The sequence below is a fragment of the Oncorhynchus mykiss genome, unplaced genomic scaffold (assembly GCF_013265735.2).
Source record: "Oncorhynchus mykiss isolate Arlee unplaced genomic scaffold, USDA_OmykA_1.1 un_scaffold_231, whole genome shotgun sequence".
NCBI classification, from domain to species: Eukaryota; Metazoa; Chordata; class Actinopteri; order Salmoniformes; family Salmonidae; genus Oncorhynchus; species Oncorhynchus mykiss.
The window spans coordinates 47859-66579 of record NW_023493698.1 but is presented as its reverse complement, the minus strand read 5'-3'; the positions used below and the strand labels follow the sequence as shown (position 1 = coordinate 66579).

The 18721-nt window shown below is 39.4% G+C and overlaps 1 protein-coding gene across 1 annotated transcript in view; it reads right to left on the bottom strand.

Annotated features, from left to right (window-relative positions):
- LOC110517709 (NLR family CARD domain-containing protein 3-like) overlaps window positions 1-17653 on the bottom strand; it is a 283581-nt gene extending 265928 nt beyond the window's left edge. Inside the window, exons 1-4 of the mRNA XM_036973341.1 lie at window positions 17561-17653; window positions 14731-14871; window positions 9389-9505; window positions 7427-7543 (exon numbers count right to left, since the gene is read on the bottom strand). Coding sequence (XP_036829236.1) covers window positions 7427-7543; window positions 9389-9505; window positions 14731-14855 — 359 coding nt within the window. The 5' untranslated portion in view covers window positions 14856-14871; window positions 17561-17653. The remainder of the gene's footprint in view (window positions 1-7426; window positions 7544-9388; window positions 9506-14730; window positions 14872-17560) is intronic.
- Window positions 17654-18721: the final 1068 nt, after the last annotated feature.

Sequence of the window (18721 nt, the reverse complement as noted above, 5' to 3'; positions counted from 1 at the left end):
TGGAATGCTACCCTTGCTCGGATTTCATCAACCTTGTTGTCAAGAGACTGGACATTGGCAAGAAGAATGCTAGGGAGTTGTGCGCTGTGCCCGTCTCCGGAGTCTGACCAGAAGACCGCCTCGTTTCCCTCTCTTTCGGAGTCGTTTTTTTGGGTCGCTGCATAGGATCCACTCCGTTGTCCTGTTTGTAAGGCAGAACACAGGGTCCGCGTCGCGAAAAACATATTCTTGGTCGTACTGATGGTGAGTTGACGCTGATCTTATATTCAGTAGTTCTTCTCGACTGTATGTAATGAAACCTAAGATGACCTGGGGTACTAATGTAAGAAATAACACGTAAAAAAACAAAAAACTGCATAGTTTCCTAGGAACGCGAAGCGAGGCGGCCATCTCTGTCGGCGCCGGAAGTGAAATAAGGGATCTGTCGACTCTGTCAATCACCATATTCTTATCGGCAGACTCAGTAGCCTCGGTTTTTCAGATGACTGCCTTGCCTGGTTCACCAACTACTTTGCAGACAGAATTCAGTGTGTCAAATCGGAGGGCATGCTGTCCGGTCCTCTGGCAGTCTCTATGGGGGTGCCACAGGCTTCAATTCTCGGGCCGACTCTTTTCTCTGTATATATCAATGATGTTGCTCTTGCTGCGGGCGATTCCCTGATCCACCTCTACGCAGACGACACCATTCTATATACTTCCGGCCCATCCTTGGACAGTGTGCTATCTAACCTCCAAACGAGCTTCAATGCCATACAACACTCCTTCCATGGCCTCCAACTGCTCTTAAACGCTAGTAAAACCAAATGCATGCTTTTCAACCGTTCGCTGCCTGCACCCGCACGCCTGACCAGCATCACCACCCTGGATGGTTCCGACCTTGAATATGTGGACATCTATAAGTACCTAGGTGTCTGGCTAGACTGTAAACTCTCCTTCCAGACTCATATCAAACATCTCTAATCGAAAATCAAATCTAGAGTCGGCTTTCTATTCTGCAACAAAGCCTCCTTCACTCACGCCGCCAAACTTACCCTAGTAAAACTGACTATCCTACCGATCCTCGACTTCGGCGATGTCATCTACAAAATTGCTTCCAACACTCTACTCAGCAAACTGGATGCAGTTTATCACAGTGCCATCCGTTTTGTCACTAAAGCACCTTATACCACCCACCACTGCGACCTGTATGCTCTAGTCGGCTGGCCCTCGCTACATATTCGTCGCCAGACCCACTGGCTCCAGGTCATCTACAAGTCCATGCTAGGTAAAGCTCCGCCTTATCTCAGTTCACTGGTCACGATGGCAACACCCATCCGTAGCACGCGCTCCAGCAGGTGTATCTCACTGATCATCCCTAAAGCCAACACCTCATTTGGCCGCCTTTCGTTCCAGTTCTCTGCTGCCTGTGACTGGAACGAATTGCAAAAATCGCTGAAGTTGGAGACTTTTATCTCCCTCACCAACTTCAAACATCTGCTATCTGAGCAGCTAACCGATCGCTGCAGCTGTACATAGTCTATCGGTAAATAGCCCACCCATTTTCACCTACCTCATCCCCATACTGTTTTTTATTTATTTACTTTTCTGCTCTTTTGCACACCAATATCTCTACCTGTACATGACCATCTGATCATTTATCACTCCAGTGTTAATCTGCAAAATTGTAATTATTCGCCTACCTCCTCATGCCTTTTGCACACAATGTACAGTGCCTTGCGAAAGTATTCGGCCCCCTTGAACTTTGCGACCTTTTGCCACATTTCAGGCTTCAAACATAAAGATATAAAACTGTATTTTTTTGGGAAGAATCAACAACAAGTGGGACACAATCATGAAGTGGAACGACATTTATTGGATATTTCAAACTTTTTTAACAAATCAAAAACTGAAAAATTGGGCGTGCAAAATTATTCAGCCCCTTTACTTTCAGTGCAGCAAACTCTCTCCAGAAGTTCAGTGAGGATCTCTGAATGATCCAATGTTGACCTAAATGACTAATGATGATAAATACAATCCACCTGTGTGTAATCAAGTCTCCGTATAAATGCACCTGCACTGTGATAGTCTCAAAGGTCCGTTAAAAGCGCAGAGAGCATCATGAAGAACAAGGAACACACCAGGCAGGTCCGAGATACTGTTGTGAAGAAGTTTAAAGCCGGATTTGGATACAAAAAGATTTCCCAAGCTTTAAACATCCCAAGGAGCACTGTGTAAGCGATAATATTGAAATGGAAGGAGTATCAGACCACTGCAAATCTACCAAGACCTGGCCGTCCCTCTAAACTTTCAGCTCATACAAGGAGAAGACTGATCAGAGATGCAGCCAAGAGGCCCATGATCACTCTGGATGAACTGCAGAGATCTACAGCTGAGGTGGGAGACTCTGTCCATAGGACAACAATCAGTTGTATATTGCACAAATCTGGCCTTTATGGAAGAGTGGCAAGAAGAAAGTAATTTCTTAAAGATATCCATAAAAAGTGTTGTTTAAAGTTTGCCACAAGCCACGTGGGTGACACACCAAACATGTGGAAGAAGGTGCTCTGGTCAGATGAAACCAAAATTGAACTGTTTGGCAACATTGCAAAACGTTATGTTTGGCGTAAAAGCAACACAGCTCATCACCTTGAACACTGTCAAACATGGTGGTGGCAGCATCATGGTTTGGGCCTGCTTTTCTTCAGCAGGGACAGGGAAGATGGTTAAAATTGATGGGAAGATGGATGGAGCCAAATACAGGACCATTCTGGAAGAAAACCTGATGGAGTCTGCAAAAGACCTGAGACTGGGACGGAGATTTGTCTTCCAACAAGACAATGATCCAAAACATAAAGCAAAATCTACAATGGAATGGTTCAAAAATAAACATATCCAGGTGTTAGAATGGCCAAGTCAAAGTCCAGACCCGAATCCAATTGAGAATCTGTGGAAAGAACTGAAAACTGCTGTTCACAAATGCTCTCCATCCAACCTCACTGAGCTCGAGCTGTTTTGCAAGGAGTAATGGGAAAAAATGTCAGTCTCTCGATGTGCAAAACTGATAGAGACATACCCCAAGCGACTTACAGCTGTAATCGCAGCAAAAGGTGGCGCTACAAAGTATTAACTTAAGGGGGATGAATAATTTTGCACGCCCAATTTTTCAGTTTTTGATTTGTTAAAAAAGTTAGAAATATCCAATAAATGTCGTTCCACTTCATGATTGTGTCCCACTTGTTGTTGATTCTTCACAAAAAAATACAGTTTTATATCTTTATGTTTGAAGCCTGAAATGTGGTAAAAGGTTGCAAAGTTCAAGGGGGCCGAATACTTTCGCAAGGCACTGTATATAGACTCCCTTTTTTTTCTACTGTGTTATTGACTTGTTAATTGTTTACTCCATATGTAACTCTGTGTTGTCTGTTCACACTGCAATGCTTTATCTTGGCCAGGTAGCAGTTGCAAATGAGAACTTGTTCTCAACTAGCCTACCTGGTTAAATAAAGGTGTTCTCAACTAGCCTACCTGGTTAAATAAAGGTGTTCTCAACTAGCCTACCTGGTTAAATAAAGGTGTTCTCAACTAGCCTACCTGGTTAAATAAAGGTGTTCTCAACTAGCCTACCTGGTTAAATAAAGGTGTTCTCAACTAGCCTACCTGGTTAAATAAAGGTGTTCTCAACTAGCCTACCTGGTTAAATAAAGGTGAACTAAAATAAAATAAAAAATACAATGTGAATTTGTCCAAATAATTAAGAGAAATAAGTACAGAAAGAAAGTGTATATGTATAAATATCTTTAAATAAAAGGTGACATTCTGTACTGTCACCTAATATGAAACATTCTATCTCAAATCCAAAATGCTGGAGCAGAGCACCACATGTAAAACTGTAAGCTTCACTGTCCAAACACATATGGTGTGGACTATGTGTGCCTGGTAAACACATGTGGATCTGGTGAACAGTTATCACTTGTTGACCAACTACAGGAATACGGACCTCAGAGTCTCCAGTTTACAGTGGGGATTCCCCAGTCCAGCAGAGAGCAGCTCCACTCCTGAATCCTTCAGGTCATTGTTACTCAGATCCAGCTCTCTCAGGTGTGAGGGGTTTGACCTCAGAGCTGAGACCAGAGAAGCACAGCCTTCCTCTGTGAGTCCACAGCCTGACAGCCTGACAAAGAGATCATCATGACTTCACAAACACACTGTTAATTTAACACCAGTAGTGTAGAAGGACAATGGCAGATGCATTTGGTTTATTCTCTCAAACAACATATAGATTCATCTTCCGTCTCCTAGAATTGTATGGTCATATTGTTATACTAACGTTAAAATCAATGTATTTATTCAATATGTTTTTTCAAAATAATATATTATACATATTATAACACATATTTTTCTCTAAACTGAATCTTTCTTCCTGATGATTAGTTCTTATATGTCATTTTATTTACTCACAGAGCAGCTCTAGAGGCTTTGACCACTGGCAGCAGCCTCAGAAGACCTTCCTCTGATCTGGAGTATTTCTTCAGGTCAAACACATCCAGCTCCTTTTCTGAAGTCAGCAACACAAAGACCAGAGCTGACCACTGTGCAGGTGACAGGTTGGGTTTTGAGAGACTTCCTGATCTCAGGAAGCTTTGGATTTCCTCCACTAGAGAATGGTCATTCAGTTCATTCAGACAGTGGAACAGATTTATGCACCTCTCTGGAGAGGGATTCTCCCCAATCTTCTCCTTGATGTACTTGACTGTTTCTTCATGGCTCTGTGAGCTGCTTCTTGAATTTGTCAGTAGACCTCGTAAGTGCTTCTGACTGGACTCCAGTGAGAGGCCCAGAAGGAAGCGGAGGAAAAGGTCCAGGTTTCCTGTCTCACTTTGTAAGGCTTTATCCACAGCACTCTTGTAGAAAGTAACTTCAGAGTTGTTTTTTGTTTGCAGTTCATCCATTAGATTCTCATTGTTGTTGATGAATGAGAGGAACACATATACAGCAGCCAGAAACTCCTGAATGCTCAGATGAACAAAGCAGTACACCTTTTCCTGGTACAGCCCACGTTCCTCTTTAAAGAGCTGTGTGCACAATCCTGAGTATACTGAGGCTTCATTGACATCAATGCCAGCCTCTTTCAGGTCTTCTTCATAGAAAATCAGATTGCCATTCACAAGCTGTTGAAAAGCCAGTTTTCCCAGTGACAGAATGCTCTCTTTATTCCAGTGTGGACCTGTCTCTTCTTTCCCAAGATACTTTTCATTCTTCTGTTTGGTATGAAACACCACAAGGTGTGTGTACATCTCAGTCAGAGTCTTGGGCATCTCTTCTCTCTTATGTTTCAGCATGTGTTCAAGGACTATTGCAGAAATCCAACAGAAGACTGGAATGTGGCACATGATGTGGAGGCTCCTTGATGTCTTTATGTGTGAGATGATTCTGCTGGCCAGGTCTTCATCACTGAATCTCTTCCTGAAGTACTCCTGCTTCTGTGGGTCATTGAACCCTCGTACCTCTGTCACCTGGTCAACACACACTGAAGGGATCTTATTGGCTGCTGCAGGTCGGGTAGTTATCCAGAGGAGAGCAGAGGGAAGCAGATTTCCCTTGATGAGATTTGTCAGCAGAACATCCACTGAGGTTGACTCTGTGACGTCACAACAGATCTTGTTCTTCTGGAAGTCTAGGGGCAGTCGGCACTCATCCAGACCATCAAAGATGAACAGAACTTTGTACTTGTCGTAGTTGGAGATTCCTGATTGTTTGGTTTCCATTGAGAAGTGATTAAGAAGTTCAATGAAAGTGTGTTTGTCCTCTTTCATCAAATTCAGCTCCCGGAAAGGGAATGAAAATACAAATTGGACATCCTGATTTGCTTTTCCTTCAGCCCAGTCCAGAATGAACTTCTGCACAGAGACTGTTTTTCCAATGCCAGCGACTCCCTTTGTCAGCACAGTTCTGATAAGTTTGTCTTGTCCAGTTAAGGGTTTGAAGATGTCGTTATATTTGATTGCAGTCTCTGGTCTTGCTTGTTTCCTGGTTGTCGTTTCAATCTGTCTCAGCTCATGTTCATTATTGACCTCTCCTGTTCCACCCTCTGTGATGTAGAGCTCTGTGTAGATCTTATTGAGAAGTGTTGGGTTTCCTTGTTTAGCGATCCCCTCAAATACACATTGAAACTTCTTCTTTAGATTAGATTTGAGTTCACGTTGGCAAATCACAGCAGGATCATCTGAAACTAGAAATAACACAAATAATATTAATATTATGTATGTTTTAATACCTACAGTATTGTAGGACTGTTATAAAGTTTTACATTATAATAATTTATTCTCTTAACTGACTGTATAAATGTGTAAACATTTTCATAATGCATTACAGACTGGTGTGACTGATTATATTATTATTGGTATTATTGATGGTATTATTAATGTTGTCTCTCTCTCTCTTAATTAATCACCACAACACATCCCTGCTGCTACTTGATGAGGTCACTAGATGTTGTGTTAAGGCTGTTTCAATATCATTGAGATGCACAGCTACTTTAGCTGTACTTTAGCTACAGCATTTAAATGTTATTAGACATCATTCAACATGAGGCAGACAGCTCTTACATTTCTCCAGTTTGTCAGCAAGGTCCTTCTGGTTCATTTTCCTCAGGATGTGCAGTGTGATCTTCAGAGCCCCCTCTCTGGCACTGCTCTCCTGCTTCTTATCTTCAGCATCCACCACTTCCTTATTCTGCTTCTGACTCTCAAAGCCTTCTGGGAGTTCTGGACGAAGAATCCTCTTGAACATCTTCAGCTCGTTCCTCACAAATGTCATAATATTCTCCTCAAGCAACTGAAATAATCAAGTAAATAAATTAAGCAAGAGACTAAATGCTTCTCATTAACACGTTAATGAATGATTGACAGATCAACTTTTCTTGAGGTAAACAAAAACAAATGTACATAACAGGACCACATACACTGAATATGGAGGCCAGGTCTGTTTGATGACTCTGGGAAGACTGACCACTGAGAATCTCTGACTCTGATCTCTCCTGTTGGTTTCTGTGGACAAAACATGAGATTACATCTCCTCATCCAGGGAGTACACACACACACACACAGACAGACAGACAGACAGACAGACAAACAGGCATGCAGGCAGGAAGACAGACAGACAGACAGACAGGCAGGCAGGCAGGCAGGCAGGCAGGCAGGCAGGCAGACAGACAGACAGACAGACAGACAGGCAGGCAGGCAGGCAGGCAGGCAGGCAGACAGGCAGGCAGACAGACAGAGAGGGAATGTTGTGTTTGTTTAATATTGTTTTAGGACTATGAAAATTGACAAAATGATTATCCTATGGATTATGAAAACAACAACAATAAATGGGAAAATGGGAGAGGAGAAATGACTAGAGACAGTGTTGTTTAACTCACTGACCATGACCCATGAGTTCTTCTTACCTTTGTTCAGTAGAAAAGTCTCCCCCTCTAAAGAATATAGGTAGATCCATAGACCAGTCACTCTTCATGGACACACAGCTGGGTACAGGGGAGGCTGGTCTCTCCTGCTTGATTGGGCTTCAACACAACAGAGACAAATATTACATCTCATCTTCTCTGAGCTCAGATTGGGAAACATAGGATGAGTTTCATTCCAAAACGCAATAAATATATCACTTTTCAGAAATGAATTTGTTTAAAATCTATCACATGATGGTTTCATTTCAGAGAAACAAATAATATCACTCTCAGAGAAATCAGTAGTACTGCTAGGTTTTATACAGTAATAATATATATTTGCCTCACTCTCAGAAAAATCAGTAGTACTGCTAGGTTTTACACAGTAATAATATATACCTGTCTCACTCTCAGAGAAATCAGTAGTACTGCTAGGTTTTACACAGTAATAATATATATCTGCCTCACTCTCAGTGAAATCAGTAGTACTGCTAGGTTTTACACAGTAATAATATATATCTGTCTCACTCTCAGAGAAATCAATAGTACTGCTAGGTTTTACACAGTAATAATATATATCTGCCTCACTCTCAGAGAAATCAGTAGTACTGCTAGGTTTTACACAGTAATAATATATATCTGCCTCACTCTCAGAGAAATCAGTAGTACTGCTAGGTTTTACACAGTAATAATATATATCTGTCTCACTCTCAGTGAAATCAGTAGTACTGCTAGGTTTTACACAGTAGTATTATATATCTGCCTCAAATGTAACAAATAAATACAGAGTTTCATGAAGAACTGTACAGATGATACATTAGACATCAATATAAAACATTTTTTTAAAACCATTATTAAATACAGTAATATAAGATCTGTATTTAAACATTTAGTTTTGAAATCATCATGTGTTTTTATCCAGGGCCTGGGGTAGGGGTACCAGGAAAATAATGAGACTATAAGGAGTACCAGTACTGAGTCAATGTGCAGGGTACCAGGTAGTTGAGGTAATAATGAGACTATAAGGAGTACCAGTACTGAGTCAATGTGCAGGGTACCAGGTAGTTGAGGTAATAATGAGACTATAAGGAGAACCAGTACTGAGTCAATGTGCTGGGTACCAGGTAGTTGAGGTAATAATGAGACTATAAGGAGAACCAGTACTGAGTCAATGTGCTGGGTACCAGGTAGTTGAGGTAATAATGAGACTATAAGGAGAACCAGTACTGAGTCAATGTGCTGGGTACCAGGTAGTAGAGGTAATAATGAGACTATAAGGAGAACCAGTACTGAGTCAATGTGCAGGGTACCAGGTAGTTGAGGTAATAATGAGACTATAAGGAGAACCAGTACTGAGTCAATGTGCTGGGTACCAGGTAGTTGAGGTAATAATGAGACTATAAGGAGTATCAGTACTGAGTCAATTTGCAGGGGTACCAGGTAGTTGAGGTTCTTGTGGTAATACTTGTGGTTTATTCTCCCAAACAACATATAGATTCATCTTCCGTCTCCTAGAATTGTATGGTCATTATGTTATACTAATGTGAAAATCAATGTATTTATTCAATATAATATTACAGTATGTACATGTAGGTAAACGTGACTAGGCAATAAGGATAGAGATTACATCTCCTCATCCAGGGACTGTACACACACACTCACATGGACACACACACACACACACACACACACACACACACACACACACACACACACACACACACACACACACACACACACACACACACACACACACACACACACACACACACACACACACACACACACACACACAGGGAGGGAATGTTGTGTTTGTTCAATATTGTTTTAGGACTAGAAAAATGGACAAAAGGATGAGCCTATGGATTATGAAAACAACAACAATAAATGGGAAAATGGGAGAGGAGAAATGACTATAGACAGTGTTGTTTAACTCACTGACCATGACCCATGAGTTCTTCTTACCTTTGTTCAGTAGAAAAGTCTCCCTCTCTAAAGTTTATAGGTTGACCCATTGACCAGTCACTCTTCATGGACACACAGCTGGGAACAGGGGATGCTGGTCTCTCCTGCTTGATTGGTCTTCAACAAAACAGAGACAAACATTACATCTATTTATCACTTTTCAGAATTTTGTCCTTAAATTTGCTGTATGAAAGAGACTGTTGTGTTTTTCCACTATATAATCATGACATGGTGTTGTTCAATGACAGACATGTATTTGTTTAAAATCACTTGATGGTTTCATTTCAGAGAGACAAATAGACGGTATGGGTATTTGCTAATTGCTATATATCTATCAGTAGTACTGCTAGGTTTTACACAGTAATAATATATATCTGCCTCACTCTCAGAGAAATCAGTAGTACTGCTAGGTTTTACACAGTAATAATATATATCTGCCTCACTCTCAGAGAAATCAGTAGTACTGCTAGGTTTTACACAGTAATAATATATATCTGCCTCACTCTCAGAGAAATCAGTAGTACTGCTAGGTTTTACACAGTAATAATATATATCTGCCTCACTCTCAGAGAAATTAGTAGAACTGCTAGGTTTTACACAGTAATAATATATATCTGCCTCACTCTCAGAGAAATCAGTAGTACTGCTAGGTTTTACACAGTAATAATATATATCTGCCTCACTCTCAGTGAAATCAGTAGTACTGCTAGGTTTTACACAGTAATAATATATATCTGCCTCACTCTCAGAGAAATCAGTAGTACTGCTAGGTTTTACACAGTAATAATATATATCTGTCTCACTCTCAGAGAAATCAGTAGTACTGCTAGGTTTTACACAGTAATAATATATATCTGCCTCACTCTCAGTGAAATCAGTAGTACTGCTAGGTTTTACACAGTAATAATATATATCTGCCTCACTCTCAGAGAAATCAGTAGTACTGCTAGGTTTTACACAGTAATAATATCTATCTGCCTCACTCTCAGAGAAATCAGTAGTACTTCTAGGTTTTACACAGTAATAATATATATCTGCCTCACTCTCAGAGAAATCAGTAGTACTGCTAGGTTTTACACAGTAATAATATATATCTGCCTCACTCTCAGAGAAATCAGTAGTACTGCTAGGTTTTACACAGTAATAATATATATCTGCCTCACTCTCAGTGAAATCAGTAGAACTGCTAGGTTTTATACAGTCAAATGTGACCGACGGGCTCATGTCACAAAATTTGAAACGGTGTATTTCACATAAGATAAAAGTAGAGACTCAGAGCTAGAATATGGTATATCAGACACTACAGTTGAGGAACAATGGGAAAGTAATTCTGCTTTGAACGTTGATTAAAACCTGTTAAAGATATGGCAGACTACTGCCCCCTTTGGAGCAATTGCGTGCCCATAGTAAACTAAAAAAAAAATTGTCAAAAATTGCTAATATATGCATATAATAATTATTATTGGATAGAAAACACTCTAAAGCTTCTAAAACCGTTGGAATTATGTCTGTAAGTATAGCAGAACTCACAGGGCAGGCATTCTTCCAAACTAGTTTTGTGGTCATGAAAGTTGGAGCAACTTTGACGTCATCGCCCCCACCCTTCCCAACCACTTATGGATCTGGGGACACTTTCTATGTCTTCCACTAGATGTCCTCATTCTGTAGAGCGTTTAATCGTTCCAATCCCGCGAGAATTGGCCCTATGGGAGTGATTTGAGCAAGTGCCGCGAGAAAAAACCTGTGCGTTAGGGCGCGAATTGGTCCCAGCCATTCCTTTGTTCCAGTACTCAGAAGAAGGACAAACACCTGTTTAGTCGACATATAATATGTAATTTTGAAGTTTTGATGCGCAACTTTTCGGGACCAGAGGACATTTTGGGAGCATTTCAGCTGATATTGTTAGCAGATGCTAATACAAAGACACAAGACTTGAAACCAAACAATGTTTTGGGTAAGTATGAACCCTTCCAGTACATTCTGAACGAAGACCATCAAAGGTAAGGGAATATTTATGCTGAAATCTGTGTTTCTGTTGACTCCAACATTACGGAGAAATGAAGCTTATATCTGAGCGCCGTCTCAGAATATTGAATAGTGTGCGATTTCTGTAACGTTAAAAATAAATGTAACAAAGCGATTGCATAAAGAAGCAGTGTATCTTTCTAACTATATGTAGAACATGTATATTTAGTCAAAGTTTATGATGTCTATTTACGTTATCTTGCGGCGCTACCTACATTTTCTGCGGACATTTTTGAGTATTTTCTGAACATGAATTCAATGTAAATGGACATTTATGGATATAAATGGCATATTATTGAAAATAAAAAAATGTACTGTGTAACATGTCCTATTACTGTCATCTGATGAAGATTTTCAAAAGGTTAGTGAATGATTTATTTTTTAATCCTGCTTTTATAATTTTATATTTTCTGGGACAAAATGGCTGCCTCTTGTCTTGGTTTCGGTGGTGGTCTAATATAAATATGTGGTGTGTTTTCGCCGTAAAACATTTTAAAAATCTGACATGCTGGGTAGATGAACAAGGTGTTTATCTTCCATTTGAGCTATTGGACTTGTTAATGTGTGGAGGTTAAATATTTCTAAGAATATTTTTGCGTTCCATGCGCCACGGCTTGAGCTGAACGGGGGGGGGGGCGTTCCTCTAGGGGAACCCCTGGCGTCAACAGGTTTTAACTTGTAACCTGACTTTTGACAAAATGTCCTTTGAATGTTTTGGTACCTACTGGAGAGCTCTTCTTTGTCTACAGGGCTGTTACTTTGGCAGATAATGTCACTATCTAAATAAATAGTTATTTAATTACCTATATAACTATAAATGTAAAGTTATATAATTACCTAAATGTATTGTGTTTTTGGTTGATGTCAGTTTCATTGCTTGTTAAGCTATAAATTGTTATTTTATGGTCGTAAGTGGTAAAATGAACTACAAAATGTTATATCTTGCAATTCTTAGTAATTTAGTAAGCAATAACACATTATTCAGTACTACTGCAGTTGCTACATAATTCCAATAGATGGCAGCATAAAACCTCAAATGACATTTCAGAAGATTAGTTTAGTTTTCTCCCTGGATACACCACCACTCCCCTCACAGGAAAACTCCTGTGTGCTTCTTCCTGTCCCTTTCCACACTGCTAACACAAGAGGGCTTCTTCCTGTCCCTTTCCACACTGCTAACACAAGAGGGCTTCTTCCTGTCCCTTTCCACACTGCTAACACAAGAGGGCTTCTTCCTGTCCCTTTCCACACTGCTAACACAAGAGGGCTTCTTCCTGTCCCTTTCCACACTGCTAACACAAGAGGGCTTCTTCCTGTCCCTTTCCACACTGCTAACACAAGAAGGCTTCTTCCTGTCCCTTTCCACACTGCTAACACAAGAGGGCTTCTTCCTGTCCCTTTCCACACTGCTAACACAAGAGGGCTTCTTCCTGTCCCTTTCCACACTGCTAACACAAGAGGGCTTCTTCCTGTCCCTTTCCACACTGCTAACACAAGAGGGCTTCTTCCTGTCCCTTTCCACACTGCTAACACAAGAGGGCTTCTTCCTGTCCCTTTCCACACTGCTAACACAAGAGGGCTTCTTCCTGTCCCTTTCCACACTGCTAACACAAGAGGGCTTCTTCCTGTCCCTTTCCACACTGCTAACACAAGAGGGCTTCTTCCTGTCCCTTTCCACACTGCTAACACAAGAGGGCTTCTTCCTGTCCCTTTCCACACTGCTAACACAAGAGGGCTTCTTCCTGTCCCTTTCCACACTGCTAACACAAGAGGGCTTCTTCCTGTCCCTTTCCACACTGCTAACACAAGAGGAAGGACTGAACAAGCATTTAACAGATTACTGTGAAGTAATATAATGATGATTCATGTTTATTATTACCTGTTTTTATGCTCATGTTTGAAATTATACTTCATGACTATAATGATTATCAATAAGCCTGAACATGAATTCAGTCGTCTCTGGTTGAGAAAAACATATTTTCCACGTACATTCATTGTCAAATTCATCAACCAGCATCGACCCGCTCTGCCTTCTCTTGCTAATAGCCAACTCAGCACCGTTAAAAAGCTTGTGTCGTCACTCTGCCTTCTCAAGGGGCCTGTTGAGGTTAAATTGCTAACAGCGAGGTTTGCATGATGTAATTTATTGGTGGGCTGGAAGTCGCACTCTAGTCTTTTCTATTCCGAGGTTGTTTACTTGCAATATCAGATATTAAGATTATGTTTTATACTGCATTTATACTAAGGTTGAGGTTCTGACTAGTGATTATTTACCTGGGGTTCAAAACCTGCTATAGTCACTATTTTTTGCTCTCCCAAAAGCAACACAGCCCAAATAGCTATATATATTGTAACTAAAGTAATGAGTGACCATTTTAGAAAATCATGGGACATATAGTCTGTGGTTATATGCTATTTTATGTCAATTATATTGCTGCTTGTAGCCTATAACTGATGCTTCGTGGTCATGTGCTGCCATCTATTGAAAATATTTAGCAATTAAACGTTAAAAATTCACCTACAGACGTTGGTGATGCAGCTGAGAAATAAAGTGTATTTTTTTTGTTCATTCCTTAGATCTCAAACCTAACCAACCTAACCCACCTATCACACGCCAATTCAAACTGGTCCAAACCACATTTGAAAAAATAAAACTAATGTGTCTTGTTGATCAAGTGTTCTACAATAATAAATATAATAAAATAACAAAACAAAAACAGCAAAATGCTGAGACAGGTTGTGATTAACCAAATAATCTAAATGCTATTTAGTACAATAATGGTATTTACTAACATAATATTATTTCCTAAATAGTTTCTAAAAGTCTTCTAGGCTACTTTACCCTAAAATTAGGGTTAAGGCTAAAATAGGTAATACGTAGCTAATCAATGAGCTAGACCTGTCCATTTGGTTTGCAACTCAGTGAACCTGCGCAGCTTTCACTCAATCCGATGTCTACAAATGAAGATTTCAATGCAAATCAAATTACCCAGCAGCCATTCAGAAACAATGTCGTAAAAAAATAAATGAATCTTATTTTAAAAATGTATTCTGGCAGTTTTAAAATCGGCCACGTCTTGAAAAAAGAGGACATGCTGTAATAATAGTAATTTAATAAAGATATACCCATCTAAAATCTATTAACTGATAATAATAGTAATAATAATTTAAGATATACCCATCTAAAACCTATTAATTAAAAATCTGAGGACAGTAATATTGAAGGTACCCATGAGCAACAATTTCTGATGAAAAAACAAATGTGATGCATTTTGGAAATAAACTCTTAATTATTATTTCAAAAATTGTCATCTCACCTCTTAGCTTTGGTGTCATGTTCCCCAGAGAGACACATTTTAGAGGCAGGGGCCCCCTCCTCTCTCTCCCCAGAGAGACGCCTTTTAAAGGCAGGTCCCTCCTCTCTCTTCCCAGAGAGACTCATTTTAGAGCACTGACCCCTAAACAGAGTTCCAACATGTTGGTTGTTGTTAACACAGTGACAACTAAACAGAGATACAACATGTTGGTTGTGGTTAACTCAGTGACAACTAAACAGAGATCCAACATGTTGGTTGTGGTTAACACAGTGACAACTAAACAGAGATCCAACATGTTGGTTGTGGTTAACACAGTGACAACTAAACAGAGATCCAACATGTTGGTTGTGGTTAACACAGTGACAACTAAACAGAGATCCAACATGTTGGTTGTGGTTAACACAGTGACAACTAAACAGAGATCCAACATGTTGGTTGTGGTTAACACAGTGACAACTCAACAGAGATCCAACATGTTGGTTGTGGTTAACACAGTGACAACTAAACAGAGATCCAACATGTTGGTTGTGGTTAACACAGTGACAACTAAACAGAGATCCAACATGTTGGTTGTGGTTAACACAGTGACAACTCAACAGAGATCCAACATGTTGGTTGTGGTTAACACAGTGACAACTAAACAGAGATCCAACATGTTGGTTGTGGTTAACACAGTGACAACTAAACAGAGATCCAACATGTTGGTTGTGGTTAACACAGTGACAACTAAACAGAGATCCAACATGTTGGTTGTGGTTAACACAGTGACAACTAAACAGAGATCCAACATGTTGGTTGTGGTTAACACAGTGACAACTAAACAGAGATCCAACATGTTGGTTGTGGTTAACACAGTGACAACTAAACAGAGATCCAACATGTTGGTTGTGGTTAACACAGTGACAACTAAACAGAGATCCAACATGTTGGTTGTGGTTAACACAGTGACAACTAAACATAGATCCAACATGTTAGTTGTGGTTAACACAGTGACAACTAAACAGAGATCCAGCATGTTGGTTGTGGTTAACACAGTGACAACTAAACAGAGATCCAACATGTTGGTTGTGGTTAACACAGTGACAACTAAACAGAGATCCAACATGTTGGTTGTGGTTAACACAGTGACAACTAAACATAGATCCAACATGTTAGTTGTGGTTAACACAGTGACAACTAAACAGAGATCCAGCATGTTGGTTGTGGTTAACACAGTGACAACTAAACAGAGATCCAACATGTTGGTTGTGGTTAACACAGTGACAACTAAACAGAGATCCAACATGTTGGTTGTGGTTAACACAGTGACAACTAAACAGAGATCCAGCATGTTGGTTGTGGTTAACACAGTGACAACTAAACAGAGATCCAGCATGTTGGTTGTGGTTAACACAGTGACAACTAAACAGAGATCCAGCATGTTGGTTGTGGTTAACACAGTGACAACTAAACAGAGATCCAACATGTTGGTTGTGGTTAACACAGTGACAACTAATTATTGAATGTCAAGTGTTTTCATTTATTAATTATCTCTTAGAAACATGTACTAACAGATATATAGAAACAGTCAGGTGATTTAATGCATCACATGAACATGTAGTTATGAAATGACATCTCCATGGTAACTCTGAATTTTAATAATAATAATAACAATAATAAGTCACTGTTTGTTAAGGTAGTTCTAGACAGTACAGCAACAATAATAATAATAATAATAATAATAATAATATTAATAAGTCACTGTTTGTTAAGGTAGTTATAGACAGTACAGCAACAATAATAATAATAATAATAATAATAATAATATTAATAAGTCACTGTTTGTTAAGGTAGTTATAGACAGTACAGCAACAATAATAATAATAATAATAATAATAATAATAATAATAAGTCACTGTTTGTTAAGGTAGTTATAGACAGTACAGCAACAATAATAATAATAATAATAATAATAATAATAAGTCACTGTTTGTTAAGGTAGTTATAGACAGTACAGCAACAATAATAATAATAATAATAATAATAATAATAATAATAAGTCACTGTTTGTTAAGGTAGTTATAGACAGTACAGCAACACAAGGCCATGTCTCACACTTATTTGAATGTAGAGTAGGAGTAGTAGCAGGGCAGCCTAGTTTTTAGAGCAGAAGGTTGCAAGTTCAAATCTGTCGTTCTGCCCCTTAACAGTTAGTTAGTTAGTTAACCCAGGGCTAAAACGGACATGATTGATCTGAGGGGGAAATCTTTGATCCATTCAGAAAAGCTTTTTTGCATCAAGTAAGATATGTTATATTATGTAAAGTGGACTAGGTTATAATGTATAGTAGTGGTTTGTTAGTGATATGTAGATGTTATATTATGTAAAGTAGACTAGGTTATAATGTATAGTAGTGGGTTGTTAGTGATATGTTATATTATGTAAAGTAGACTAGGTTATAATGTATAGTAGTGGGTTGTTAGTGATATCCAGATCAAGGTCTATACCTCAGCTATAGCCTATATATCATATCACCAGCCTAAACCTGTTCAGATCAGTTCACATAATATGTGATGATTAGTTGAATCAGGTGTGTCAGTGCTGGTAAGAACAAAAGGATGGAGAAACCCTGAGATAAACATAAAACCATATTATTGAAAAGCTCCTCCACCATCTTTACCAGACGTTTTACTGATAACATGTAGGTCTACTGATTAGTTTACACTTTGAAAACTGCTGTCTGTCAGCAACTCAGCTCAAGTAGCAGTTCTACTAACTAGTAATATCTCATTCCAGGTATTCATTCTCTTACTCTGTTCATTAGAATAGATTATTGTTCAGAAATACTTACTTTATTTTTCAATAATCTCCATATAGTGTTTTCTGCTCTGTCGTCTCAAAATGGATCCTGAACAAAAGAACAACTTTACTTTCTGTTTCAGCTTAGCCACCTCCCCACCCTGATAATAAAGTGTTATATTGGTATCTTCCACTAGATGGCAGTAAACACCTGCTGTAACTAGACTTTACAACTGTGTTCGGTTCTATACAGGCAGTGTCCCAGAGTTGTAGTGCTGATCTAGGATTCATTATGATCTAGGATCAGGTCCCCCCTCTCCATGTAATCTGATTCATTATGATCTAGGATCAGGTCTGCCTCTCCTTGTAATCTGATTCATTATGATCTAGGATCGGGTCCCCCCTCTCCATGTAATCTGATTCATTATGATCTAGGATCAGGCCCCCCTCTCCATGTAATCTGATTCATTATGATCTAGGATCAGGTCCCCCTCTCCATGTAATCTGATTCATTATGATCTAGGATCAGGTCCCTAATCTCTCCATGTAATCTGATTCATTATGATCTAGGATCAGGTCCCCCTCTCCATGTAATCTGATTCATTATGATCTAGGATCAGGTCCCCCTCTCCATGTAATCTGATTCATTATGATCTAGGATCAGGTCCCTAATCTCTCCATGTAATCTGATTCATTATGATCTAGGATCAGGTCCCCCTCTCCATGTAATCTGAGTCATTATGATCTAGGATCAGGTCCCCCTCTCCATGTAATCTGATTCATTATGATCTAGGATCAGGTCCCCCTCTCCATGTAATCTGATTCATTATGATCTAGGATCAGGTCCCCCTGTCCATGTAATCTGATTCATTATGATCTAGGATCAGGTCCCCCCTCTCCATGTAATCTGATTCATTATGATCTAGGATCAGGTCCCTTCTCTCCATGTAATCTGATTCATTATGATCTAGGATCAGGTCCCTTCTCTCCATGTAATCTGATTCATTATGATCTAGGATCAGGTCCCTTCTCTCCATGTAATCTGATTCATTATGATTGTTTTGTCTCATGTCTCTTTATAGTCATGTAGCCTGGGGGAAATGTGCACTCAGAGATTATGCATCTAATGCATTCCTCCAATACTGCAGAGTTTTTAAGCAAGTCCCTGAGATCGTCCTGTTCAACCACATGTATTAGTTTATTTGTCAGATGA